Source organism: Callorhinus ursinus, unplaced genomic scaffold (assembly GCF_003265705.2).
Source record: "Callorhinus ursinus isolate GAN/ISIS: 27379988/994484 unplaced genomic scaffold, GSC_fseal_2.0 scaffold24, whole genome shotgun sequence".
NCBI lineage: Eukaryota > Metazoa > Chordata > Mammalia > Carnivora > Otariidae > Callorhinus > Callorhinus ursinus.
Genome location: NW_027397086.1, coordinates 7,326,093 through 7,353,257, shown reverse-complemented (window position 1 = coordinate 7,353,257; position 27,165 = coordinate 7,326,093). Strand labels below are relative to the sequence as shown.

Sequence of the window (27,165 nt, the reverse complement as noted above, 5' to 3'; positions counted from 1 at the left end):
CTCCTCCTCCTCCTCCTCCTCCTCTTCCTCCTCCTCCTCCTCCTCTTCAATTCTCTCGGTGTCTCGGCTCGGCTCGCTGGCTTCGGAGAAACCCGTACTACAGTCGCCGACCCAGCGCCCAAGCGGGTCGCCTAGGGCTGGGGGCGCACCCCAGGGAGCGGAGAGGTCCAGGCAGCTGGGCCGCCGCGGGCACCTAGCCGTTCCCGAGTGAGCCCCGACCGCAGCCGTCGCCGCCTCGGGCAGAGTTTGCGCTCCTGCTTTGCGCCCGGGGCGCTGAAGCCGGGCGGGCGATGCCCGCGGCGTGAAAGCGCCCGCGGCGGGCGCCGACCTCTGCCCTCGTCTTCCCCCTTCCCGCCCCCCCCCGCCCTGTGCCCTTGTGACCCTGGCTTTGGCGCCGCCGCCCAGGCGCCCCGCGATGTAGCTGCCCCTGCGCCTCGGCGGGAGGCGTCCTGGCCCGCGGGCGCCCGGAGCCCGGCCTGGGGGCGCAGCCGAGCTCGGGCGGGGCCGGGGCCGCGGTGGCGATGCACCGGGCCCGTTAGCGCGGGGAGCGCCAGGCAGCTGAGGCGGGGGGCAAGCCCTCCCGCGGAGGAGCCGCGCCCCCGGCCCCGCCGGTCCCGCCGCGATGCTGTTCCACAGTCTGTCGGGCCCCGAGGTGCACGGGGTCATCGACGAGATGGACCGCAGGGCCAAGAGCGAGGCTCCCGCCATCAGCTCCGCGATCGACCGCGGCGACACGGAGACGGTAGGCGCACGGCTGCGGGGTCGGAGCTGAAACCTGGGACGGGGCCGGGTCCCTCCGCGCTTCTGCTCTCCGAAGTTTGGGGGCACTTTGGGGAGCGTCCTTCGTGCCGCACGGGACTGGGAGCAGGGGATCCGCGGACAGGATGCAAGGCCCCGTAGCTCCCGGCTCGGGGGAAACCCGGCTGCTGGGGCGGAGGAGGGAAACAAGGTTTAAACCGAAATTTCAGAGCCCAAGGGTGCAAGAGGGCATTTCTCCCGAAGTGGGAGCGAAGTCCTACCCGCGTCCCGGGATGGCTCTCTTCTCACTTACACCGGGGCCCTCTCTGGTCGCCAGCTCCGCGTTCCCCTCCACCCCTCGGCTGTAGCTGTAGGCGGCGCCGCCGGCGGCGCCGGGAAGGGCGAACCAAACGGGAGCACTAGGGCTTCAGCCGGCGCGGGCCGCTCCCGTCCCGCCTCCTGGCGATCGGAGTTCCCTCTCCAGCACAATTCCAAGGGTCCAGGTCTTCTGGGCCGGTGCTTTTCGTTGATCACGTCCCTGGCCTCCTGGCCGGCCGACCTGGCCAGGCCAGGGCTCGCAGTTCAGGCTCTGGCCTGGCTCTTGTGGAAGGAGCGTCCATTTGGATCTCCACACCTGGCTTTGCCAGCCCAGCCCCAAATAGCCAGTTCCTCACCTCAGGCCTCCCAGGGGGCCAGGCGAGCACTCGCTATGCAAGCTGGGCCCAGAAGTGACCTTTAGAGGCTGGGGAGGTAGGGAGGGCGAGCGAAGCTTCTCCACTTGGAAAGGGAGAGCTGCAGCCCCGGTGCCTCCAGCTTCTGAGCTCTTCTTTCCCGATCAAACTCTCTGCCTGTCCTGCACTCAGAGACTTTGAGGGTGCCTCCGCACTCCGCTCACCATCTCCCAAGGACCCAAGAGGGCCCCAGCCAGTGTGGCCAAGGTGGTGGAGGGGCAGGGGTTGGCTGCGACCTGTCCTGGCTTAAACCTTTGGCATAAGGATCCAGAGATCACTGAGGCTCGGGGCCAGGACCTCTGTGCGTCTCCCGGGAGGTGTCTGTGTAGAGGGTGACTTTTAATGGTCATCTCACCCTTTTTCCTGGGGCCCGGCAGAGTGACTCTTTTAAGAAACAGTTTTGAGGGTGCTTTTGGAGGGCTTGACTGGAGTAGCCACTGCTGCCCCAGCCCTCAAAACAGCCCAAACCTTTCTGGGAAAAGGGCAGAGGGGGCAGGCAGGGGGAGAACTGAGGAGGGAGATCCATCCAGGCCAGCAGCCAGGCCTGGGCCTGTGGCCGGCTTGGGCTGTGTGGGCGGGCCTGGTTTCTGAGCCTCCTGAATATGGGCCTTTTGGGGGTGGCGGAAGCGCACCGCACACCCTGGCGGTCCCGGTGGGGGCGGCGTTTAGGGCTGGCGGGAGCAACGGAGGGAGCTGCGGGTGCCCGTTTCCCCGCGGCGGCGGCGGGGAAGTCGCAGGCTGACGCAGGCGCCGCGGTCTCCCGCCTCCCTCCCTCCGCAGACCATGCCGTCCATCAGCAGTGACCGCGCCGCGCTTTGCGCCGGCTGCGGGGGCAAGATCTCGGACCGCTACTACCTGCTGGCGGTGGACAAGCAGTGGCACATGCGCTGCCTCAAGTGTTGTGAGTGCAAGCTCAACCTGGAGTCGGAGCTCACCTGTTTCAGCAAGGACGGAAGCATCTACTGCAAGGAAGACTACTACAGGTAGCCCCCCACCCGGGGACCCCCTACGCCCCAGGACCCTCAGACACAACTGGGCCCGGCTCCTTTTCCCTCCAGTCCCAAGGGAGGGTTCCCTACCTAGCCCCCCCTTCTCCAAGCCAGTACAAATTGGGTAACGACCTTTCTAAACAGCAATTTGAGGGAACTCTTGGGAAGGTCCGAGAAGTATAGCGACCCAGAGAAAAGGGCCCTCTTCTGAGCTTAGACACAGAAATAAGCTTGGGTGTGGGGGGACCTTGCACCCCTCTCCCTTTGAACTTTCTTGTGGGTCAAGCGGATGGAACAGAAAAAGGCACCCCCCCCCCGCCCCCAAACCCAGGTAGCCTGGGCTGGTGTGGGACAAAGTTGGAAGGAGAGCTGGAGGATCAGTTGGGTGCATTTCCGGGTCTTTCGTGAACCTGGGAGTGAAAGCAGCCTAAAGGGTTAAAGAGCCAGAGTCACTAACAGGCTCCAGGTTTCTTCTCTCCGTTTAGGGTTAGGGTCTGTTTATATTCCCTTTCTCTCTCTCTCTCCCCCCTTCTCTCTCTCCTCCCTCCCTCTCTCTTTCCCCATCTCCGTGTTTCTTCCAAATTACAAAGGTCTGTAGGATTCTCAGGCGCTGGTGTGGAGGGCAGGGGTAAAGGATGAGAAAGGGTAAGTGGGCAGCCCCCCCCCCCCGCCCTGGTTCCCAAGCAAAGGCTTTCCTGGGGCTTGCCCAGGCTCTGGGTAAAGTAGAAGCCTTGTGGACATGAATATGGTTAAGGGAATCTATATTTCAGGGTAGGACAAGACCTGGGCCAAAATCTAGTTCCCTCTTCGCCCCATCCTCCAACTTAAGACTGGTTCCCATCTTAAGGAGATTTCCCCCAGTGGCAGCAGCGGCACCTGGAGGAGGGATATGGGGGGTACCCAACCGTGTGTCCCCACAGTCCCTCCCTCGATGGTCCCTACAGGCGGTTCTCTGTGCAGCGCTGCGCCCGCTGCCACCTGGGCATCTCAGCCTCGGAGATGGTGATGCGTGCTCGGGACTTGGTTTATCACCTCAACTGCTTCACATGCACCACGTGTAACAAGATGTTGACCACGGGTGACCACTTCGGCATGAAGGACAGCCTGGTCTACTGCCGCTTGCACTTCGAGGCGCTGCTGCAGGGCGAGTACCCCGCGCACTTCAACCATGCCGACGTGGCGGCGGCCGCAGCTGCAGCAGCCGCGGCCAAGAGCGCTGGGCTGGGCGCGGCCGGGGCCAACCCTCTGGGTCTTCCCTACTACAATGGCGTGGGCACGGTGCAGAAGGGCCGGCCGAGGAAGCGCAAGAGCCCCGGCCCCGGGGCGGATCTGGCGGCCTACAATGCTGGTGAGTGCGAGGCGCACGGAGCGCCCCCGTCGGGTTGGGGGAAAGTGCCTGGCGTCGACTGCATGGAGCTGGAGTGAATCTCAGTGTGATATCTATCTATATCTATATCACTCTGCATACTCTAGCCCTTAGATTCCCCAGTCCCTAGGCACCGGATGACCTGGCAGAAGGGCCATTAGGCTCCTGGGCTCCAGCCCATGCGCACTTGGCTGGAGTGGGAGGCGAAGGTGCATTTGAGTCTCGCTGACCCCCGTGCAGAGCCTCGTCCCTGAGAAATTTTTCAGAGGTAGCTTTTTGGTTTGGGCCTTTCCCCCACTTTGCTGGTTGGAGAGTGCAAGCACAGAGAAAGAAGGTGGAGCCGACACCAAACTGGCTCTGGGTTGGCGCGGCTGAGGATGGGAGCTGGGGCGATGGATGAACTGAGGAGGCAGGGCAGCGAGGGTCCCAAGAGAAAGGACTGGCGGTGGTGGTCGGTGGGGGGCCACGAGCTCGGCCTGGTGTTTGGCCTGGTCCTGTGAAATGTCCTGAGGGCAGCAGGCTCGGGAAACTTGGGCCCAGGACCCTTATGAACCAGAGCAGGTCGCTGAGCCCGGCCCGATCCTCCTCCCCCAGGTCTCGGTTTTCCCCGGGTTCCTTCCTCCGAGTTCCGAGGGCTGGTTTGAGAGCAGCAACCCTCGGAAGCCGGCACCCGGGGATGAGACCCGAGTAGGCCTGGCCTCGCGCGGGGAGTAGGGTAGAGGGCTCGTTTCGCATTTCCGGCATCTTTGAACCCTGGGCCGTTCCAGGAGAGGCTCTCCCCCCCCCCGCCCCTCCCCGCTCAGGACAGCTGCGGAGGTTCTGGGGCCCGGCAAATTGAACCGTCAACATCTGCCCGACGTCTGCAAGGCCGGGAAAGGTTTATGACTCCCCGGGCTTCTGAACTAGATAAAGTTTATTTGCCATTATTTTCTTTCTTTCGTTTGCGACAGAATCAGATTCGGAGATTTTTGTTTTCTTCTTCCTTTTCCCCTTAGTCTAATGCACAAGTGGAAAACAAAACAAAACAAAAACCCAGGACTGTGGGGAGAGGGCAGCCGCGGGGAAGAAGGCAGGGTTATTTTGATCTTTTAAAAATCTGAGCTGACTGGGGGAGGAAAATTCAGCGGGTGCGGGGGTCCCCTGTTCGCTCCAACGAAGTTGCTTGTTGGAAGATGGATGGACGTATGTGTCTCCGTGTGTGCAGCTGGGAAGAAAATGCAGCCCCCAAATTAGTAAATGGTGAAGTGGCCACAGGCAGGTCAGTGGCAGCAGATTAAAGATTTGTTGAAGGTTCTACCAGAGATGCCAGCTCTCTAAAACTTCCACCCCTCATCTCTCACCACCCTGAAAATAGACTAAACGGAGTCCAGGCCAGGTTCCCCAAAACAAAGCCGCGTCTATTTATCAAATGGGGCCGGCCCCCAGTAGGTAGCCCCAGGCGGCCTGGGCTACAGGCGCATGGTGAGTGGGATCATGTTTTTCTAGTAGGCAGGTTAGCTACTGGGTTTGGAATAGAAAGGTAGAAGGGTACAGAAATTTATTTGTGCTTTTTGCTGCTCTGCCGCCTTCCCTGGCGAGGTCCGGCGGCACAGAGCAAGAAGATGTGGCTGGAGGCTGAGTTTCAAGGGAGCTGGCACCTCTACAAGACATTCCCCACCCATGCCATCTCCTCGTTTTTTTCTTTGACCCCTCTCTCTTTTTTTTTTTCCTTCCGATCCTCCCGATTCCCCTTTCTCTCTGTCCTTCTGTGTGTTTGTGTCTCGGTTTCTCGGTTCCGGTCTTTTTTTTTCCCTGCCGGCGCGCGCGTCTCTAGCCTTGGCTCGGGCGGTAGAAACCACGCACGGCGCGCGGGCTGTGGTCGTGCCACTCGCTTATTCGGGGCTCCCGGGACCAGGTTGGGGAAAGGGGTCGCCTTCCTGGCCGCGCCGGGCCCGGCCAGGCCTCTCCAGGTCTGGCTCCCGTTCTCTTCCCTCCCCTCCCGGCACCGGCAGGAGAGGAATGGCCTCAGTGTGGGCCGTGGGGCCGCCGGGACTGGAAAGGGGGCCGTGGAGGGTGCGTCTGCGGGTGGCGTGTCTGAGCAAGAGTCTGTGCGCGTTTCTGAGTGTGAGGACAAGAGCTTGTTGGTGTGCGTGTCCCACACGCGGGGGCCCAGCCACCCCGACCCTTCACTCTGCGGGCCAGTCCGGTGGCGGAGCGGCGGCACCTTATTCCAGGGCGGTGAGCTCGGGCAGCTTGGGGTGGGACGCCGTCGGTGCGCCCAGCCCGCCGCCGAGGGAAGGACAGCCAAAGCGGCGGGGCCGCAGGGTCGGAAAGTCCTTCCGGGGCGGTGGCCACGGCAGCCCTCCTCTGGCCGCCCCTCCGGAGCGAGAGCGCAGCCCGGGTCGCAGAAGCAGAACTGAAACCTTCCCCCACCCTTGAGCCCGGCCGCCCGCCGGCCTGGGGCGCAGACGAGGCGCTCGGAGCCCGCGAGGGGCCGGGGCCGCGCACTTTGCGCCGGGGGTTTGTTCGCCACGGCCGCGGGAGTCCCGCGCGGACCGGCCGGACGCCCGGGCCTCCCCCAGCCCCAGCTTTTTGTGTGTGTGCCTGGCGGCGTAATTACTGATTTGATTCCAATCCATTATTTAGACAATTGAACCTACAATCTCGTCTTTAGTAAAATGAGGCGAAGTCAGATTTGATTACAGGTTCAGTCCCAGCGACAAGAGCTCGAAACCCGATGGGTTAATAACAGATCACGAGTAAATTATTCATGATTTTACGAGCTCTTTAGCTCCATTGAATCGGCCTAATTGAGAGGAAAAAAAAAAAAAAGGGAGAGAGAAAGCCCGGTCCTCCCCCTCCCCTCGGCCCCTCGCTCCTCCCCGGATCCGATCTTGGGGAATCTCGACCGGGCCGGGGCATGGGGGGCGGGAGTGAGGGCGTCTGGGGTACAGGACAAATCTGGGCCCAGGGGCCGCTTCCAGGCTGCCCTCACTTTCCCGGCGCAGCACCCCCGCCGTGGCCGCTGGCCTACTCGGCCTCCCAGTCTTGAGCCAGCTTCTTCGCTGCCCTCCCTTCCTTTCCTCTCTCCCCCCCTTTTCACCACTCCCCAGCCAGTAAGGCTTCCTAATAGGCTTTCCCGCCGGGACCTGGTTTCCTTGAGACCCGGGATTCCGTTCCTTAACCTGGACCCCCCACCACACATTCCCCTGTTTTTCCAGGCCTCGCTGTCCCCTCAGGCTCTCTCTCTGTCTCTCCGGATTTCTTTCTGTCTTTGTAGCTCTCTGTCTCCCGTTCTCCCCATCTCCACTGCTTCCCTTTCCTCGGTCTCTCCTCTTTTTCCTGGCTCTGTCCATCCTCCCTCCCTACCCCCTCTTCTCTACTCTCTCTCTCTCTCCCTTCTGTCTTTCTACCTCTGTCTCTCTCTCCTTTCTGTGCCCTTTCTCTCTCCCTCCCCCAAACCACCTCCCCCCTAGATCTAGGCCGCACTTGGGGCACGTCCCTTGGGTGCTTGGGGCGCCAGGGTCCCCACGGAGCTCATTAACAGCAGCAAGGCCCAGGCGGGGACTGGGCAGAGGGATGGGCCCAGAGATCCCCTGTGGGGAGGCCTGCCCCACCCCCCATGGAGCTGGGGGTGGGGGCAAGAGGAGGGTCGCTCCCTGCAGTGGGGGGGCAGGGCAGTTTCCATGGAGTCCCTTTGGAGTCATTTTCTGATCCCTTTTACATCGCTGGACCCCGTTCTTCACTCGGAGTGCTTTCAGTGGGAGTACAGCCAAGGTGGGGGACTTGGGTGCCTAGGTGCATGTGCAGGGGACCCTTAGTAGCCACTTGCTGACAGCTTCAAGGTTAGTGACAAGACCAGCGTCTTGCAATTTCTTTCTGTGAGACACTGCTCCCCACCTGAGTAGTGGGTGCAGTAGGTCACCAGGAAATCGGGAGTACTTCTGAAGTGGTTTTGCCAGATAAAATGCAGGACGCCCAAGTTAAATTTGAATTGCAAGTAAACAACAAATAAATTTTTAGTGTAAGTGTATCCAATGCAATATTTGAATTATAAATAAACAACAAATAATTTTTTAGCATAAGCATATCCACTGCAATATTTGAGTTTTAGGTAAACAACAAATCAATTTTCAGTGTAGGTATTTCCCATGCAAAATCAGAGGCATACTTAGAAATTGTTCGTTGTTTGTCTGAAATTCAGATTTAACTGGACAACCTGCATTTTTATTTGCTAAACCTGGCAGTTCTATTAGGAGCATATGATGGGGCAGAAGATACATCCGCAGCTGTCCGCTTTAGGGGGACTAAATTCATCTGCTATGAGGTTTCCCCCAAAGTAAGACCTTACACGCAGGATGGCTCGGGATGTGATGAAGGAATCTTGGAGAGGAGTCCTTTATGTTCCCATCAGACACCAGGTTGCCAAGTAACTTTCTGAGGCCTTAGGTTTCCACCCCTGTCCCTCACCCCCATTGCCTTCCAGGCATTGGCAGCCGGGCCCCAGCTGGGCCCCTTCTGGATGGGGACTGGCTCCCCAAAGAGCCATGCTTCATCTTTGCCTGCCTTTGTGGCATAGTGGAAGGAACCGGGCAAGGACTGCAGTGCTGAATCCAGGCTCAGCCCTTACGAGTTGTGCGGCTGTGTACACATGGCTTCGTTTCCTTTAGCATCCGTTTCCTCATCTCAAAAATGAGATGAATAGCAGTAGCCACCTCTTGGAGCAGTAGTGAAGGCCCCATGATGTACATAAGGCCAAAAGCATACCCTTGGTGTCAGATACATGTTAATTTCTTCCTCCAACTTCCTTCTCTTTCCGGCTAGAATTCTGCCGCTCTGAGATTTCTAGAGATCGCTTCACCTCCCTGCCTCGTTCAGCCAGTCTGTATAACTGGGAAGCAAGTGCTTGCCCAGGGTGGGGGGAGAGGAATAAACTACAAAATACAGTTTCCCACCTTGGCCCAGTGCCCATGGCCCAGGGTCAGCCAGAACTCCGGGGTTGGGGAACTGTTCAGGGTGAAATCAAAGTGAGTGGAGAGAGGTCAGTCATCGACTTTCAGGTGCCCGCCCCAGACACTGGGTGGGGTGGGGCAGACTGGAGATAGCCTCCTTCCTTAGGGAGTGCAGGGGGAAATGGGCAAGAGTGTGGGCCCGGGAGCCCTGCACACGGCTCCGTCCTCAGTCAAGTGCCTTCCGTTTCTGAGCCTCAGTTTCCACATCTGTAAAAAGGAGGAAATAATGCGAGGCTCATAGGGTTGTTTTAAGGACTCAGTGAAAATATGTAAGGCTTTTAAGCACATCACCTGTAGTCAAATAAGCCATCTACAAGTTGTAGCTGTTGTTGTTCTTAGTCAAACATGATGGCTCAGAACGGTTTTTGGAATCTCTTAGAGGTGGGTTGGAATCCGGCATTTACTAGCTGAGAGATCCTGGGCAGGCGGCTCTCTGTGAGCCTCACATTCTCCTATAAATCTAGAAAATGGGGATAATCTTTTCATCTCAGCGTGGTGCAGTGTGTGCGGTGTGGTCCTGAAGCTAGAAACTTCTGGTGGCAGGCGGGGCGGGGGCGGACTAGGCAGTGTAGGGGAGGGCAGGTCAGGAGGTTGACCAGCCGCTTCTGCGTGTCCCCTCCCCAGCGCTGAGCTGCAACGAGAACGACGGGGAGCACCTGGACCGCGACCAGCCCTACCCGAGCAGCCAGAAGACGAAGCGCATGCGCACTTCCTTCAAGCACCACCAGCTTCGGACCATGAAGTCTTACTTTGCCATTAACCACAACCCCGACGCCAAGGACTTGAAGCAGCTGGCGCAAAAGACGGGCCTCACCAAGCGGGTCCTCCAGGTCAGCTGGGCCGCGGCAGGGGCTGAGGGTGGGGGCACCGGGGGCCTCCAGGGCCTGGAGCCGAGCCCCACAGCTGCCATCGGCCTTGGAAGGACCTTCCACCCACCGTCTGCTCTTCTCTTCGTCATCCTCGGCTCCTTCTCCATCTCTTCAGTCTCTAGCTGAATGTCAGGGTTATGGGTTTTTCCAGCCTGACTTGACCTCTTCTCTTTCAGGGTTTTGTCTCCCAACTTTTCTATTTTGTGTACGTGTGTCCCTCTGTCCTTGTCTCCGCGCCTAGCCTCTTTTCTGTCTTATAAACAGTTCTTCGTTGCTCTTTATTACTTAAGTGACACTCACAGTGTTCATGTAGTAAAAGGTTCAAGCGTTTCAGATAAATCCAGAGCATCCCAGGACGCCCGTCCAAGACGATTGCGTTAGCTGTTTGCTCCTTTTGCTTCTTGCTCCTCACTCATCCCCTCTGGCTCCTCTTTCTGTCTCTCTCTAGATTTTTCTTGTCTCTTTGTTATTTCTTAGACTCTCCCAGAAGCAAGCTTTGGGAGAGGGGTTGTGGGCTGATCCCCTGGGTGGGCCAGGGAGGCTCATCTGCCTGCGGGGAGCTAGAAGCAGATGGGCACCTCTGAAACCCAGAGGAATTGCACTTGTGAGGGTGCTTTCTGCATAGAGAGGCTCCAGAGCTTTCCCCAGATTTTTGAAGGGTCTGTCCATACCTCAAAGTTGTTAAAAACACAGTTTGGGGAGTCCCAGTCTCCCGCATGACCCAAATTCGTGACAGAGATTTGGGCCACCGCCTTCTCAGATCTTCAGCTCCTCCTCTTATTCATTTCATGGTCCTGGTCATTTAATGCCTCTGAGTCTCAGTTTCCACATATGTAAGACAGACACAAGAGATTGTCTATACTGCAGGCTTATTTGAGGAGCCATTGGGATAATATAAGGGTCCACCACAGTAGCTGACCCTTAACTGATCAGTGGATGGTAGCTAAGAGTAACATTAACTAGATTAATTAACTGCTGTTAACTAGTATGAGTGATTATTCTGGTCACTGGACTTCAGTTTTCCTATCTGTACAACCAGAAGGTGGGGGAGAATATCTTTCTTTATAGCACAGTTTAACCAATTTATTCCTTAGAACGTGTGGTCGTAGGGATAGCAAAGCACATTTTGGGGAAAGAAAATCAAGAGATGAAGATCTGAGGTCTCATGGCAGGAGGGGAGGTGCTGGGATTCGAGTCCTGGCCAGTCTGATTTATCGTCCAGCCCCAGGTCACTGGGGACTGAGGGCTGGGGGACTGGGACACTGAGGGGGTGAGGGTGACGATGATGGACACCAAGGGCTGCGCAACCGCCCTCGATTTCCTGTGAGTATGTCGGGCGGCGGCATCTTGGCTGTGATGGCGGTGGCGCGATGGGACTGTGACTCCAGCGCTGGTCGGTAGATCCCCTGGGAGCTGGGAGTCCCGGCCCCAAAGCTGGGGGTTGGCCCTGCTGCCTGCACCCCTGCGCAACAAGAGGGGTTCTGGGGCAGCTTGGTCTCTGGCGGGCTGGGTGACGTAGCCAGAGGAGGCGAGGGCTGGCCAATGGGACGCTGAGGCGCCGCTCTGGGCCCACCCCCGCTCCGCGTGGGCCCCGCCCCTCCCATTTGGGTCCCTTTTGCCTGCGGGTCCCTTTGTCCTGGGCTTGAGAAGGGGCAAGGACATTGCTGTGCCCAACCGGGTCTCGGATCCCCCTTGTCCGTTTCCCTTGGACTTTACCTTCTTGGGTTAGGTCTGGGGACCCTCCTTGGCACCCCCGCCATTCCTCAGCCCTGAGAGAATTTGGTCATCCGCCTCTTCTTTGGTTAGTAGGATACTTTGTCCCTTCCCCTATCTAGAACCCCTTAGGGCAAGTTGGTGAGGGCCATTCAGTGAGCCAACCCCTGGGAGCAGGCCAGGGCAGGAACAGGGACTTGGAGTGCAGCGCAGAGCTTCACTCCCTGGCTGTGCATCTTGAACAGATCAGTTACCCTTTCTGAGCCATAGTGTTCTCACCTGTAAAATGGGCACCATTAGGGCATATACCTCTCTCAGTTATCCTGATTAAATGGTAGAGTAAGTGCTCATAGCTGAGTCTGAATCTGGATGAGGAGCCACACTCTGTTGGCCTTTGAGGCAGGAGGCTTTGTTCCCCGATTTGGGAACAAATCAGGTTTCCAGTATAGTTGTCTCTCATTCTTTCATCTGACCAAATATCTATTGGCACCAGGCCTTGGGGACGCAGAGATGAATGAACCACAGTCCTAGCCCTGAAGAAATTTACCCTCTTAACTGTAGAAATAGACCTACATTCAGTTTCCCCATAGTGTGATCAGTTGGGGCGGGGGGGCTTCTGTGGGAGACCAGAGGAAGAACTGACTGTTCTTCGTGTAAGGGAAGGTTCACCTGAGGGAACTGGGTGAATACTTGTCCTGTGCCTTCCTCCCCTAGAATCCCGAGCCAGACCTGCTCACACCTGTATGCCCCCTCCACCACAGGGACTCAGGAAAGCCAGAGGCAAGGAACTAGTTGAGGGAGAAAAGCCCTGACAGTTAATGGTGTGTCTCCCAATCAGTAAATGTTGGAGTGTACTACTATGTGTCAGGCACTTTGAAAGGCCTGTGAAACACATTTGCTCATTGCATTCTCACTGTCAGGCAGCATGATAACCTCCTGGCTGTACAGATGAGAACATTGAGGCCCAAATAATTTCCACTTGCCTCAAGTCACACTTTGCTAGTAAGTAGCAGAGCTGGATCCAAATCCAAGCCTGTCTCTGGTCAATCTCTGGCTCTTTCTCCACTAAGCCAACCCAGCAGTCACTGCCTCTGAGTGTGAGTATCATCGAGGGCCTGTGTGTTGTTGGGGGTGGTGGTGGTCATACCCATAAGGCATACCAGACCGCTGTTCTCCCTCTTCTCAGACCTCCAGATCTCTCACACTGATCCTTAATATCCCCTTACGGCACGACTGCTCGTGATCATGCCGCAGTTTGCAAAACATTATTTTTCCAGCCACTCGTCTGCCTTAATATTTTCCTGCCCATTTTACAGACAAGAAGCTTAAGAACTAGTGAAATGAAGTGATCTGCTGGAGGTTACAGGAGCCAGGCACTGGCAGGGTGGGGCTCTCTCCCAGGGGTTCTGACCGCTGATGGGCTAGCTGGGGGAGGTGGGATAGGAGCCGCTCGGGGCCGGGCAGGGGGTGGTGTGGCTTTGGAAGGTAACAGACTGGTTCAGGTCCTTTGGGACTTACTAGCAGTGAGATTTGGTCACTTACCATCTCTCTGAGCCCAATTCCTTATCTGTGGAACAAAGGTAATCATCGTTTGTGTCTTGAGAATTCCTGAGCATTGAGACAGTGAGTGGGGAAAGCCTCCAGCACAGTGCTGCCTGGTATAAAGTAGGTGCCCAGGAAATAAATCGTTCCTTATCACTTGTCTACACCAGCTCAGCGGCACTAGGCCTTGGGTGCTCCCTGCAGGTTGTGGTCCAGCTCAATCCTTCAGAGAGGTTCTCTATGCAGGTTGAGGTTGAGGCTGTGTTCTTGAAGGTGAATGATATAGGATGTGTGTGTGTGTGTGTGTGTGTGTGTGTGTGTGTGTGTGTGTGTGTATAGGGGCATTCTGGGCTGTTTCTGAATCTGTTATGCATAAGTACCGCCAATATGGTAGGCCTGGGATGCAGTATCCCTGTTGGAATTTTGAGTCAGCTGATGTGAGGTCCAGGCTCAGCTCTGCCACTCGCACTCTGAGCCATATTGAGCAAGTCACTTAACCTCTCTGAGCCCCAGTGGCCTCGGCTATAAAATAGGGATGATCATAATATTCATTAGGTGTTTGCAAAGGGAAATGAGATGACTTCAAGTGTAATTTACAAAGTATAGATTCGGGACTCAATGCACATGAACTTCACACACATTTACACAGTAGGGTTCAGTCAACCAGCCTCTTTGCACTCATTAAAAAAATTTAATTATCTTTATTTTGCAGATGAAGAAACTGAGGTTCAGAGAGACTAGAACCCTTGCCTTCAGTCCCACAGCTAGTAAGTGATGAAGCCAGGAGTCAAGCCCAGATCTGTGTGATTCCACAGCTCTTTCCAATATAGCAGTGTAGGGACTGGGACCATCCTGCCTTGGATCTAGTTATAGAAAGCAGCCTTGCAGATGGAGAGAAAAGATGGAGTGGGTCATAGATGCCATGTCTTGGGAGCAGAGCAGGAATCCTGTTGTAGAGCCGTAAGTACAGAAAAAGTGCTCCAAATTATCATCAGCAACAGCATGGCCACCACAATTCTCACTTTCTACCCACGGGCAAGGTGACTGGGAGAGAGAGTGGCCCCTCGGACAGAGGTCCATGAAGACGTTAGGCTTTGCAAATGCTTGGAGACAACTCCTCAGCACATAGATGCCCCTCTGAGTTGCCTCTCTTCCTTCCTGAGAAAGGGTCAGGAAGGCAGAATAGGCCCTGGGCTTGGGGACAGGGGTGGTGAGCTGATTGATCTGGATGGGTGAAAGTCTCCTTAGGGTTTCTTGGTGTGACTTGGAAAGAAAATACATTTTAACCATCAACAGTTTACAAACATTCTTCGGATGACTAGTTAGTTGTCACTAACTTGTGTTAGTGACACATCCTCAGGAACTGAGGATGCTAACTTTCCTCTGTTCACTCATTTATTCAACAAATACACTGATCTTCTGCCTTGTTGGGGGGGTGGTGGCGTGACCCAGACAGTGAGTGGGACCTGCTGGAGCTGCAATCCAGAAGGGAGACAGATGTGCAACAAATAATTACAAATGGCAATAATGTTAGTGCTTACCTTCTAAGGCACTAATGAGTTACTATGTGCAAAATGCTGAGAACCTTCCAGAGATGATGCCTGGTACTTAGTGAATAATATTTGTTGGTATGACTTTATGAAGTTGTTGTACCAGAGGGCATATTTTTTTTTTTTTTTTTTTTAGATTTTATTTTATTTTTTAAAGATTTTATTTATTTGACAGAGAGAGACACAGCGAGAGAGGGAACACAAGCGGGGGTGGAGGGAGTGGGAGAGGGAGAAGCAGGCCTCCCGCGGAGCAGGGAGCCAGATGCAGGGCTCGATCCCAGGACCCTGCGATCATGACCTGAGCCGAAGGCAGACGCTTAACAACTGAGCCACCCAGGCACCCCTAGATTTTATTTTTAAGTGATCTCTACACCCAATGTGGGGCTTGAACGCACAACCCCAAGATCAAGGGTCGCATGCTCCACCGACTGAGCCAGCCGGGCACCCCGGGTCATATTCTTTTTATTCTTTCTTTCTCATATCACATTCATCACAAAACATTAGCCCCGCAACTGCCTAGAGTGTTTGTGTCGTGGCTTTCACTTACCCCATCTGGTCAGACACTTTGCATGCATCCATCAGTTTGATGTTATTAAAAATGCCGCAAATGTAAAAATGAAATCTTAAAAACAACAACAAAAAAAGGAGTGTCCTGCTGGCTGTCTCAGTCTGTAGAGCATGTGACTCTTGATCTCAAGGTTGTGGGTTTGAGCCCCATGTTGGGTGTAGAGAGTACTTAAAAATAAAATCTTTTTATTTTTTAAAAAGATTTATTTATTTACTTTAGAGAGAGCACATGCGTGCCTGCCTGCGTGGGGGGGTGCAAAAGGAGAGGGAGAAGAAGAGAATCTCCTACAGACTCCCCGCTGAGCACAGAGCACCCCCCACGAGGCTGGATCCCAAGGCCCTGCGATCATGATCTGAGCTGAAACCAAGAGTCGGATGCTCAACTGACTGAGCCACCGCGGCGCCCCCCAAAATAAAAATCTTTTTTAAAAATGCCAGAATGGACATCTTTGGGCATGAAGCTTTTATATTTGGACTGGTTTCCTTAGTGACCCAGGAAGGGATTTGTGAGGCAAAGTGGGTTTCCCACTGGCCCTCTTGGTCCCCTTGATGAAAGAATCCTAGGGAGGGGAATTTGTGAGGAAAACACAACCTGCAGGGCCAGTGAGTGTCTGAGGAGGGGCACGTGGCAGGGTGGGCTTCATGCACCCAGGACTTCCCGGGGATCCCTGGGGCACCAGGCTACGGGACTCCCCCCAGATGAAGAAAGGGGGCTGTCAGTTTAAGAAGATGGGTGGATGAGGGGCGCCTGGGTGGCTCAGTCGTTAAGCATCTGCCTTCGGCTCAGGTCATGATCCCAGGGTCCTGGGACTGAGCCTTGTATCGGGCTCCCTGCTCCATGAGAAGCCTGCTTCTCCCCCTGCTTGTGTTCCCTCTCTCACTGTGTCTCTCTCTGTCAAAAAATAAATAAAATCTTAAAAAAAAAAAAAGATGGGTGGGTGGAGCTGATCAGCTTCTTGCATCTGCCCTGGAATCTTAGCCTGTCAGAACCCTGAGAGGCCAGAGAGGTGGCATGCTGTTGTCAGACCCTCTCGTTGTGTGGGTAGGGAAACTGAGGCAGACCCGAAGGTAAGGGACCAGCACAAGGTCACTGGGTTGGTCAGTGGCAGAGCCAGACCTGGAAGCTGCATCTAGTGCTTTTTCCCCTTCACCACAGTTGCTTTTGTGTTTATTCACTCATTCATTCATTTCTTCGCCGACTCACTCAGGATCATGTGGTGGGGAGAGCATGGACTTTTTAATGGCTGATATTCCTGGATTCCAGTCTCAGCTCAGCCTCTGTGTGACCTTGGGCAAGTGACTTCACCTCTCAGAGGCTCTCTGGTTTTAAATCTCTATAAAGTAGGGGCAACGACAGTGGCCCCTACTTGGCTTTCCCCGGAGCTGACCTGTGACGCCACACGTTATAGGGTGGCATGGGGCCTGGCACAGAGAGAGCATAAGTGGTATCTATCACTACCCCCTTTTTTTTTAAAGATTTTATTTATTTCTTTGAGGAAGAGAGAATGAGAGACAGAGAGCACGAGAGGGAAGAGGGTCAGAGGGAGGAGCAGACTCCTCGCTTAGCAGGGAGCCCAACACGGGACTCGATCCCGGGACTCCAGGATCATGACCTGAGCCAAAGGCAGTCGCTTAACCAACTGAGCCGCCCAGGCGCCCCTCTATCATGACTACTATGAATTCAACGCATGTTACTCATTCTTCATCTTTCCCAGTCCCCATACCATATCCCAGGGACATGAAAATGACTTAGACAGGGGCCCTGCCCCAAGAGCCACTTGGGAGGGGACTTTTGGGAGAGAATTCTGGTGAAGCCCTGGGGAAGGTGAAAAACAAACCCAACACAAAACCCCACAGCAGCCCGGCCTTGGGCTGAGTTGTTGGTTTTCATCCACCAGACTCCCGGTGCCTCAGTCGCAGAAGATGGTGTCATTGTTTACAACTCACTGTTAGGGGCAACAGCAGGAGAAAGAGCAAATGGCTGGTAGCTAACCGGTTCCAGCCCTTCCCAAGGGCTTGCAGCCCTGGACCTAGGAGCTGCGCACCGCCCCCGGGGGCTCCCTGCTCCAGCCACGGCTTGGAGAGACACACACAGGCCAGGACAGTGGCACAGGGTGTCAGACCTGATGTGAGACTTTGGGGGAGGTCGCTTCCTCCCTCCGAGGGCCTCTGGAGACTTTCCCTATCGAGTTTTGCCATCAGCCATTCCCTGGACCGGATGGACAGAGTCTGACGCTGAAGATATTTCTGCAGGCCAGGCAGGGAAGGGCTCCTATCCTAAGAAGAGCGTGTTGACGGTGGTCTTAGAAGCACTGAACTTACCTGCAAGCCTCCAGAAGAGGTGATGGGCTTGCTTTGGGCAGAAGGCCAGGGAAAATGCTTTCTTCCTGGAAGACCCAGCGTGCCGGGGAAAGAGCTTTGTTTCCCGACTTCACAGGGTCTGAGTCTCTCCTTACCCCTGGATTCTCGTGGATGTGCTTTTTAATTGAGCCCAAATCTTATCAGGCCACCAGAAAGGTTCGTCAGATGCCACAGGCCCCCCGTAGGGGGTGGTCCCCAGGGGAGGGTGGGGCCAGGAGGTAGCCCTTCCCACCCATGCCTGAGACATTGGGAAGACTAGCAGATGCAGGCACATCTGGAAATATGCAACTGGACACCCCAGAATCTATAGAATTCTCTAAGGCCCTTTGTTTTATGGGGAGGCTTCTGGCGGGTGTTTTTCTCATGCAAAGGGAAGTGAAGGGGCCTTGACTTTCAGGTTTTTTTTCTTTGGGAGATATAACTCACCACCCCCCCACCCCCCAACACACACACCCTCTCCCCTCCCCCGCCCACCAGATTTCCTAGACCTCGCTCAAAGTACTTTGAGGACCTCTGGGTACAGCCAGATCTCTCTGTGCAGTTAGACTGGCGGTCAATAATTGGGGGGTGGGGGGGGTTGTGCTGTGAAGATGAGTTTCTGTGCATGTCTTCCGGAGTACGTATAGGCTCGTGTGCAAAGGTATGGGTGTAGATGGATTGCGTGTCTGTGCCCAAGGAAAACTGAAAGTAAACACTTATTCTCTCTCTTTGGTATTCTTTTCATACCAAGCTCAGTTCTCACAGCACAATGCACCCCACCTCCCTCATAAATGATACTGGGGCGTGGTCAGTTTGGAGAAGGAATCCGCAGGTCACCACCTCCCCGGACTGGCTTTAACCCGGCAGCAGCTCTGCGCACCCTACCCTGAAACCTAAAACCCCCAGGGGGTCCACGATAGCCAGTGGCTTCTCTGCCTGATGGCGGTGGGGAGGAGGACTGCTGTCTCTTTCTTCCTCAAAGTAACTCTTTATTGACTGATTCCTTTGTGCTCTTTACACCACTCTGGTATTTCCCACTTACCACGAATCACTTTAAAAATTGTACCCATGAGAACTTATGGGATCTGTTGCCTGCTTAAAGGCAATTGCCAAGGGGCGGTGGGGGGGGTGGGGAAGAATCTCTCAACCATTGTGAGAAATGATTTGGTTTGTGCATATCTTCCAGAACAACGTTATCCAATAGAAATGCAACGTGAGCCACATGTGTAATTTTCCATTTTAAATTTTTTAGCAGCCACATGCAAAACACAAAAAGAAACCAGCAAAATTAATTTTAAGGCTATATTTTGTTTAGGTCTGTTTATCCACAATATTATCATTTCAACATGTAACAAGCATAGACATTGGTATTGAGATAGCCTACCTTCTTTTTTTTTCATACCAAGTCTTCAAATCTATTTCTGTGTTTTCCCTTACAAAGGAGCCACTTTGTGGCTAGTTCCATTTCAAGTGCTCAGTAGCCACCTGTGGTTAGTGGCTACCATACTGGAGAGTGGTGCTCAACTCTGGAACCTTCCAACAGAAAGGGAAACCCAGTAACCCAGCCATTAGAGAAGAGGAAATTTTTATTTTATTAAGAGCAAAAATTGCCAGCCCAACTTTTTAATCCCCCTCTCCACAAAACCCAGATTAGCATCTCTGGGGGACATGCTCTGCTGCTCTCCGGATCCTGCCTCCCTTCTCCTAACCAGCCCTTCTCTCTCTCTTGCCCCACACAGGTCTGGTTTCAGAACGCTAGGGCCAAGTTCAGGCGCAACCTCTTACGGCAGGAAAACACGGCTGTGGACAAGTCGACAGAGGCAACGTTGCAGACAGGGACGCCATCAGGGCCGGCCTCGGAGCTCTCCAACGCCTCGCTCAGCCCCTCCAGCACGCCCACCACCCTCACAGACTTGACCAGCCCCGCCCTGCCAACTGTGACATCCGTCTTAACTTCTGTGCCTGGCAACCTGGAGGGCCACGAGCCTCACAGCCCCTCACAAACGACTCTCACCAACCTTTTCTAGTGACTCACGCCCTCCCCCCCCACAATTTCTTTAAAAAAGAAATTATCTTTAGTTGAATTCCAAGTGTATTTTAAAATAGAGGCTTTGAGCAACTAACTAACCACATTTTAGGATCTCGCCTGAAAACAGAGGAAGAAAATAATTGTGCGTCCGGCTAATGCAGCGGTGTGGACTTGAGGAAGTACTTGGAAAATCTATCTGCAACACAACATTTGTGTCACTGTACAGTTTTGTGGACTGAGCGAGGAAAAACAACAAATAATTTAAGTTGGCTAGAGCTTCTGTATTTTCAAAGACTGCCACGTGCCTTAGGAATACTGTTTTATCTCCATACTTTGGATGACTTGTTCATTTTTCTCTCCCTCTTTTTCTCTCTGTATATTTATGACCAGAGCAAAAATGTAAAAAAAAAAAAAAAAAAAAAAAAAAAGTTTGTTACTTTGAATAGTCCTAAAAAAAAAAAAAAAAAAAAAAGGAAAAATCAAACCCCCTCCAACGGTCGCTTTGTTGTTTTAGAATTTTAAGGTGGAAGTCTGTTCGAATATCAGAATTTGTAAAATCTAACCAGTAATAAAACCACTTATTGAAACTAGTTGGTGTTGCTGTTGTTTAGTGGGGTGTGAAATTCACAGGACATAAGGGTCTTACTGAAGCCCAGACATAAATTCCAAGGTCTTCTCTTATTTATCTATAATATTTATTATAATATGCCTGGGGGCCCCCCCTTTTCTGTGCCAGGCTTTGGGCTGCTTGTCAAAATCCAGAGATTCCTTGCCATCAAGGAATATAGAGTGGAGGCAGGGACAGAAGAGATAATCTCAACATGGTGTGATATGTACCAAGTGGAGAGTATGTCAACGAAGTACCATTCAGTTCATTCATTTGTTCTTTCAAATATTAAGTACGCCCTGCTGAATACTTGTGATAGAGGTAAAAGGTTATCACACCTGCCTTTTCTGCTCTTCTCTGGGCTGGAAGGGTGTGTCAGGCAATGAAGAAAGCCTACCCCTATCAGGAGTGAATGCTGTCACCAAAGGGCAGCTTAAACTCCAGTTTTCCTAATGAATTAAAAAAAAAAATTAATCTCCCAAGAGGGCAAAAGCAGATGAATTTGGCTTCTTCACTACGGCTTCAGGCAACCTCAGAAACCCACAGAAAGGACACATCCAGGAAGGACAGAGGATTAGAGGCAGGCAGACTGAGGTCGGAATCTCTATTATTGCAGCGTGAGCTGAGGGATGTCGTTTCACTTCTGTGAGCCTCCATTTCCTCAGCTGGAAGATGAAGATAATGGCCTTTACAGACAGTTCTAGTGAGGATGAGGCAAGGTGTGCTGAAGGGCCCAGTGGAGGACCTGGCATATAGTAGAGGCTCACTATGTTTTACTGAGTCATAAGACAGGTGACTCGTAAGGACGTTGCAGGTGGAGATCAGGAATGTGTGTATCCAGGCATCGCCCGTCATTGCTGAACGCATCAAGCAGGCGTGGTGTCTGTCCACTGGACATCTTACACCCCTGATTTCTTGCTCTGAACCCTGCTACAGAGCACTCTGTTACCAGCTTCACTGAATGCCAGTAGTTACCTAGCAAAATGTCCTTCAGTGGTCGGCCAATCTGAAAACCCAGAGGGAAAATCAGAGCTGCCTTGATGAGAAAACAGCCAGGAGAGACTGGGCGGGGGAACAATCCAGCCCAGGACTGGGGTCTCTCTCCCGTCGTCCCTGTGCCATCATGGTTGGGACAGGGTTGGGGAGGAATGGGCTGGGAGTGCTTAAAGCCTGGACAGACCCACCTCCTGAAATGTTAAAAACACACACTCACCAACACTACTATTGTTACTGTTATTTCATGCCTGGAAAAATGGTAGAAGCTCAATGAATTTTTTGTAACTTCTATATTTTTCTATAATGTGTGTAAAGTGCGCACATCTGAAATGAACAGCTTGATTAATGTTTTCCAAATGAACAACCACCACATAGACCCAAATCACCCAAATCAAGATAATAAGACACTGACGGCACCCAAAAGGCTCCCTTGGGCCTCCTCCCTGTCAACTCCTCCCAAGATGGCTCCTATCTGACTTCTAGCACCATGGATTAGCTTTATCTGTTTTTGATCGATACATTTTTGCTGAATGAATTCAGGATTGCTCAAGATTAGCCAACTTGCCTGAGGTCAGGCAGCTTAGTGGTGAAGAAGCCAACATTTGAACCAGGTCTGTCTCCAGACCCCAAGTCCTGTCAGCTAGGGTAATAGGATCTGTACCTCAGTGATGGCTGTGTGAGAGAATGCGAGCAGAGGGCCTGGCCTGTGGATAAGCACGCAGATACGACACCAGGTACTCCCAGGGACTTATGTACGTGCCCACAGACACCACGCACGTACGCCCTCGAGACACTCATGGGTAGATAGACCCACAGGCTAAGGTGCTTACACCCAGACAGCCTCACACAAAGACACACATATACAAATGCTCGCAGACAGACATAAACAGGCCCAGACACTCACAAATACATCTAGACAGACACCCAGACCACCCCACACGGGGAGACCCGCACACAAACCCAGATGTGCACACATGCAAACATTTGCAGGCACCCAGACGCCCCCGCATAGCCTGGTTGTGCCCCCTTGCTCAGGCCCGGACAGAGCCAAGTCTGATCCCTATCTCGCCTGTCAGCACTGCCACCCAGATGGAGCAGACCCTGGAATGATGCCCGGGGGTCCCCCACCCCCTACACGGGAGCAACGTTAGAAGCAGGGCCTGCTGTCTGGCCGGGGATGGGGGCGCTGTGGAGGAGACATGGCTTGCCCCAGAGTCAGAGCCTGAGAGACACACACGCTGAGTGAGAGACTCCGAAAGATAGTGATAGTGGCAGGAAGACAGGGAGTGTGGCAGAGAGAGGGTACCGGGTTCTGGGAGACAGAGAAAGAGTCCGACCCAGAGGCGGAAAGGGACAGGGACAAAGACGCAGGGGGCAGGAGGCAGAGAGACAAACGGATCAACCACAGACAGACTTCTGAAAAGACAAACAGCAACAGAGTAGTGAGGAGGTAGAGAGACAGACAAAGATGGGGGCCAAGATTAAGAGCGTCAACACGCAGGGGACAGACGACAAGACAAAGACAGAGATTGAGAAGAGAAGCCTCAGAGATCAAGGGAGACCCTGGGACAGATTCAGAGGCCGAGAGAGACCAAGGCAGAGAGCCAGAGCCGAGAAACCGCGATGGGCACTTTGAGACTAATAAAGGGAGACTCTCAGGGACCAAGAAGGGAGACAGAAATAGAGTCTCAGGCCGAGGGAGAGGCAGGCAAAGGAAGGCGGGTGCTTGGTGGGGAAGGGGCTGAGGCTGCCAGCCCAGCTCGGTCTACCTGTGATGGGACTGAGGGAGTAAGTGTTCTTACCACTGCCACCGCTGGCTCCGGCGCGTCGTCCCCACCTCCCTGCATGCTGCTCCGACATGCTGTGAATGTGGGGGATCTCCTGGTTCTTGGGGCCCACACCCAGGCCTGGCACTGGGCAGTCTGCAGGAGCTGAGGTCTTGGCCGTGACCTTCCTCCTGTCCGGTCCCATCCCACCAGGTCTCCTTTTCCCCAGAGTGGGAAGGTCTGGGGCAGATCCACCGTCTTCTCTGCCTTGAAAGAATTTTAGCAAGGTGCTGAGCCACTCTGAACCCCAGCGTCTTAATCTGTAAAATGGGGCCAACAGTATCCAGCTTACAGGGGGTACTGTCAGGACCCCTGAGAGAATGTGCACACGCTGTATTTGTGGTTCGGCCAAATACGAGGGGAGCCACAGAGATGTAAGGAACTGAGAAGTGGGGAGAGACTCCAAGGAGGAGATGCTATTTGAGCTGGGATCTTGGGTGAACCAAAGGTGACTAGGTGGAGGAAGGGAGCAGGGGAGCATCCCCAGCTGAGGAAACAGCCAGGGCCCAGGCAAGAGGGCACACAGCACATCCAGGAGTGGAGAGTAATGTAATGGTGGGGCTGCCCCTGAACAGCTGGGTGAAGTTCAGCTCACAGACAGCCTTGAACACCAACTGGAACTTTACCCTGCGGGCTATGGGTGAGCTGCCTCTGACATCCTGACATCCATAGGCTGCAGGAGGAACCAGCCACTTTCCCACCTTGCACTTAAGTTGGAGTCCCATATGGCAGAAACACCTTTCTGGAGGGGAAGTGTTTGTCGTTGTGACCTGTGGGTCCTGCTGCAGCAGTGGACCCTGCCAGGCTTCATCTGTCAGCTGAGGCTCCAGGGAGGGCTGCCTTCTGGCCCCTGGGGACTCTAGGAGTGCCAGCAGGCCCTTCCTACCTCCGTTTCTACCTTTCCCCGGCTCTGCTCCTCCCTTCCTCCTTGGCCCAGTGCTGAGCAATGGGGACTGGAAGCATGGAGATGGTTTTGCCTGCAGCCCCTCTCTCTGGCCCCCAGGCCTATCTAGGAGACAGACACAGCCACTGCCCAACATGAGGGAATCCCAGGGGGTTACCGGAGCCCCCCCCCCCATCCCCGGAGGGAGAGGCTGGCTCTGCAGGGGGTGAACGTCCCACCCAACTTGCCAAATCTTTATAGTTATGATCTCACTGAGTCCTTCCCACAGCGTTATGAGGCAAGGATTATCATTCCATTTCACTGAGAAAGAAGCCAAGGAGAAGTGTTTTGCCCAGGCTCACAGAGTTTGGGGGCCACAAAGATATTTTCATTGCAATTCAACCAATCCAGTTGGCACGTATCAATTCCTCTGCCATGCCAGGCACTCTGCTGGGGACAATGACAGAGACAGTTTCGGTCATCCTAGGGTCTTGCAAAAGCAGACCGAGTAGGAGGGTAGCTGGGACTGGGGGTTCGAGATGCAGAGGGAGCCCAGAGGAGGCTCCTAGTAGAGACTGATGTTTGGGGCACTTTGTGAGTTAGAAGATCGGGCAACTGACCTGGAGGTGTTTGGAGCCACAGTGGGATTAAGGGAGAGGACAGAAGCGTATGATCAGGGTGTGGTATTTTTCCACCAGTGAACAGCACTCACGTGGGCAGGAAAGAATCACTGCCAATTTTGAGAGATGGAAGCAGCCTCAGAGAGCCTCTAGCCAGAGCTGTGTTTTAGATCCACTCCGGCAGCTTTCCCCAAATACCCTTCCTGGCTCTCCACCACTCACTGGGGAGGAGCCCTAGCTGGTGTATCAATCTTATAAAAAGATTTTATTATGAAAAATTTCAAACATACACAAAGTAAACAGAAGAGTCTAACGAACCTCTGTGTACTCATTGTCCAGCTTCTACCATTATCCACATTCACTCATTCTTATAACATCTATACCTCCACCCACTGGCCACTCCCAATTCAGTGATGAGGAGGAGGGTCACCTGTGGGGTTTGGAAAAGTTCCTCAGGGATTTGGATTGGCAGCCTGAGTTGGGGGCCGCCCACCTGGCCCCTTCATTTTAGGGATGAGCAGGGGAAGCTCACAGAGGGGAAGCGACTTAGCTAAGGGTACCCAGCCAGGAAGCAGCAGAGCTGGGTTTATCCTGCATAAGGACACTTACTGAGTACCAGGTCCTGTGTTGGTCACTGGGCAGGCCAGTGAATACGATGGTGACTGCCCTCCCGGAACTCAGAGACTAGTGGGGGATACAAATGTCAAACAGCCTCACAAGTGACTTCCTAATGATGTCTCTGAGAAGGCATATGTGAGGCCATGACAGCATATACACAGGTGAGGGAAAGGACGGCTTCCTGGAGAAAGGTGTCACTGAGAAATCAGATTAAGTGAGTGGCAGTTAAATCAGCAAGTGGGACGGGGAAGGGGAGAAAAAGGAGTAACAGTGTGTGCAAAGGCCCCGAGCCGAGTTGGTCCAAGGCATTAAAAGGTCTGCCCCTCCAGTGTGGCTGGGGCTCTCAGAGCTAGGGAGAGGGGTGGGGGGGGGGGGCTGGAGACACACCATGGGCTTTCCTGGCAGTATGCTTGGGTGTTCACTCCAAGAGCACCAGGGAGTTGGGAATGATGAATCTGGGCAGGAGGGGACAGGTATGGATGAGAGGAGGCTCTTGAGGTCAGTCAGATGATCATCAGTCATATCTGACTGGGTGGAGGCAAAGGAGGCGGACTGGGTATGGGGAGGGGAGGGAAGCAGGGGGCAGAGCCACAATTGGGTAGACGATGGGGCCCTTCACTGCAATTGCAAAAGTCACCGGGAATAGGATGGGGGAAGATGATTAGGGATTTGGGTTGGAGCTTGTTGAGTTTTTGATGCCCTAAGACATCAGAGCGCTGGCCGGTTCTTCCCTTTGGGGGCTGCAAGCCGCATGAGAAAGGCATGAACAGGCCCTGGGGCATTAACCCATTGCTTCTCTTCTTTGCCTCTCCCATTCCTCCTGAGCAAGTTGTTCCTTAAGCTGGTGTTTGAGACTTGGTCCCAAGCTTGTCCCTGCCCACCTCTCTGGTGCAGGACTTGGGACCCACCCATCTCTGGGCTTAAAGCCAGCCAAGTGCACCAAACTCATCCAAGCTTTACATGCAGGGTGGGCCCCTCTCTGCCTAGGGGTCCAGTCCCTCAAGAACTTCTGCTCAAATGCCCCTCCTTTCTGGAGCCTTCCCTGGGTGGGCCTTCTTCCCTCCTGCCCCTGCTATAACTCTGCCCCTCTCACCACACAGATCTGGAATGGTCTCTGCATCCCCACAAGTGCCCTCACCTCCACCTGGCAGCCAAGGGCCTGCACAGGTGTCCTCATGACACATCTGTAGTAAGAGAGTCAATTCATGATGAACTAGGTGCATATTCTGGGATTATTCTACTTTTTCCTGCTACTGTAAGCTCCCTGACTCAGTGTCTCTGTCTCCATAGTACACCCAGACGATGCCTGGCAGGTAGGTAGTGGGTCCTTAAGAAACACTCTGTAAGTCCTGGAGTGAATAAATGTCAGCAGGGGCAGTCACTGGGGTGGAGGGTCTAATCCTTAGAGCTTTGGCCGAAGACCCTGTCCTGCCACTCAGTGCTCCCAGGATCCTGAGCAAATGACTTACCCTCTGAGCTTCTGGCATTTTAAATCTGTAAAACGGTGGTAATGGGAACACCCGCTTTCCAGAGTTTTGGGAAGCCCGAGCGACAGAACTCCCGCAGCCACAGCGCAGAGCTGAGGAACGCTCTCTGGGGGCCAGCGGCGGCGGTTTGTTGGGTGCTGTCTCTCACTTCGGGCACCTTTAGGAGCCTCTAGGGCCAGGAGCAGAGGCGAGGCAGGCGGCTCCCCTGTGGGCTGGCTTCCGAGGTTCTCAGAGCCCAGGGTGGGGGTGGCTTGGGGCGGTTCCGGGCAGAGGGGGTGGCTGCGGGCCTGGAGCTGTCGGAGATGGCCCCTGGGGACCGCGGAGGGGGAGGAAGCCGGAGCCGAGGTCGGATCCGGCGGGGTGGGGAGCCGAGACATCCTGCGGGGGCGCCCGCCGGGACCTAGGGAAGCTCCCAGGGGAGCGGCCCCGGCACCACGGCGCTGGGAAGAGGGACGCCGGGCGCAAGGCGACGGAGCCCCCGCAGGGGCTGGGCGGAGGGCGCCCCCTGGCGGTGCACCGTGGCATAGCCCCGGGGATTCCCACCGCTCCTCCTGACCCACGTTGGCGGGGCTAAAGAAACTAAAGAGACTCCCCGGAGAGAAGTCAGAGACCCGAGATCTATTTCGGGCTCTGGACACTTTCCTCGGTTTCAAAACGGGAGGGATAATTTGGAGTCCCTAACGTATGTCAGGTCTAGTGCCTG

At 54.4% G+C, this 27,165-nt stretch overlaps 1 protein-coding gene across 2 annotated transcripts in view; it reads left to right on the top strand.

Annotated features, from left to right (window-relative positions):
* LHX2 (LIM homeobox 2) overlaps positions 1-20,015 on the top strand; it is a 22,827-nt gene extending 2,812 nt beyond the window's left edge. Inside the window, exons 1-5 of one of the 2 annotated variants that reach the window (XM_025888686.2) lie at positions 7-742; positions 2,250-2,452; positions 3,403-3,806; positions 9,440-9,645; positions 19,136-20,015. In XM_025888686.2, coding sequence (XP_025744471.1) covers positions 623-742; positions 2,250-2,452; positions 3,403-3,806; positions 9,440-9,645; positions 19,136-19,423 — 1,221 coding nt within the window. In that variant the 5' untranslated portion in view covers positions 7-622 and the 3' untranslated portion in view covers positions 19,424-20,015. Of the gene's footprint in view, positions 1-6; positions 743-2,249; positions 2,453-3,402; positions 3,807-9,439; positions 9,646-19,135 lie in introns of those variants that run through there. The other variant, XM_073876729.1, reaches the window with a different exon arrangement.
* The last annotated feature ends 7,150 nt before the right edge of the window (positions 20,016-27,165 follow it).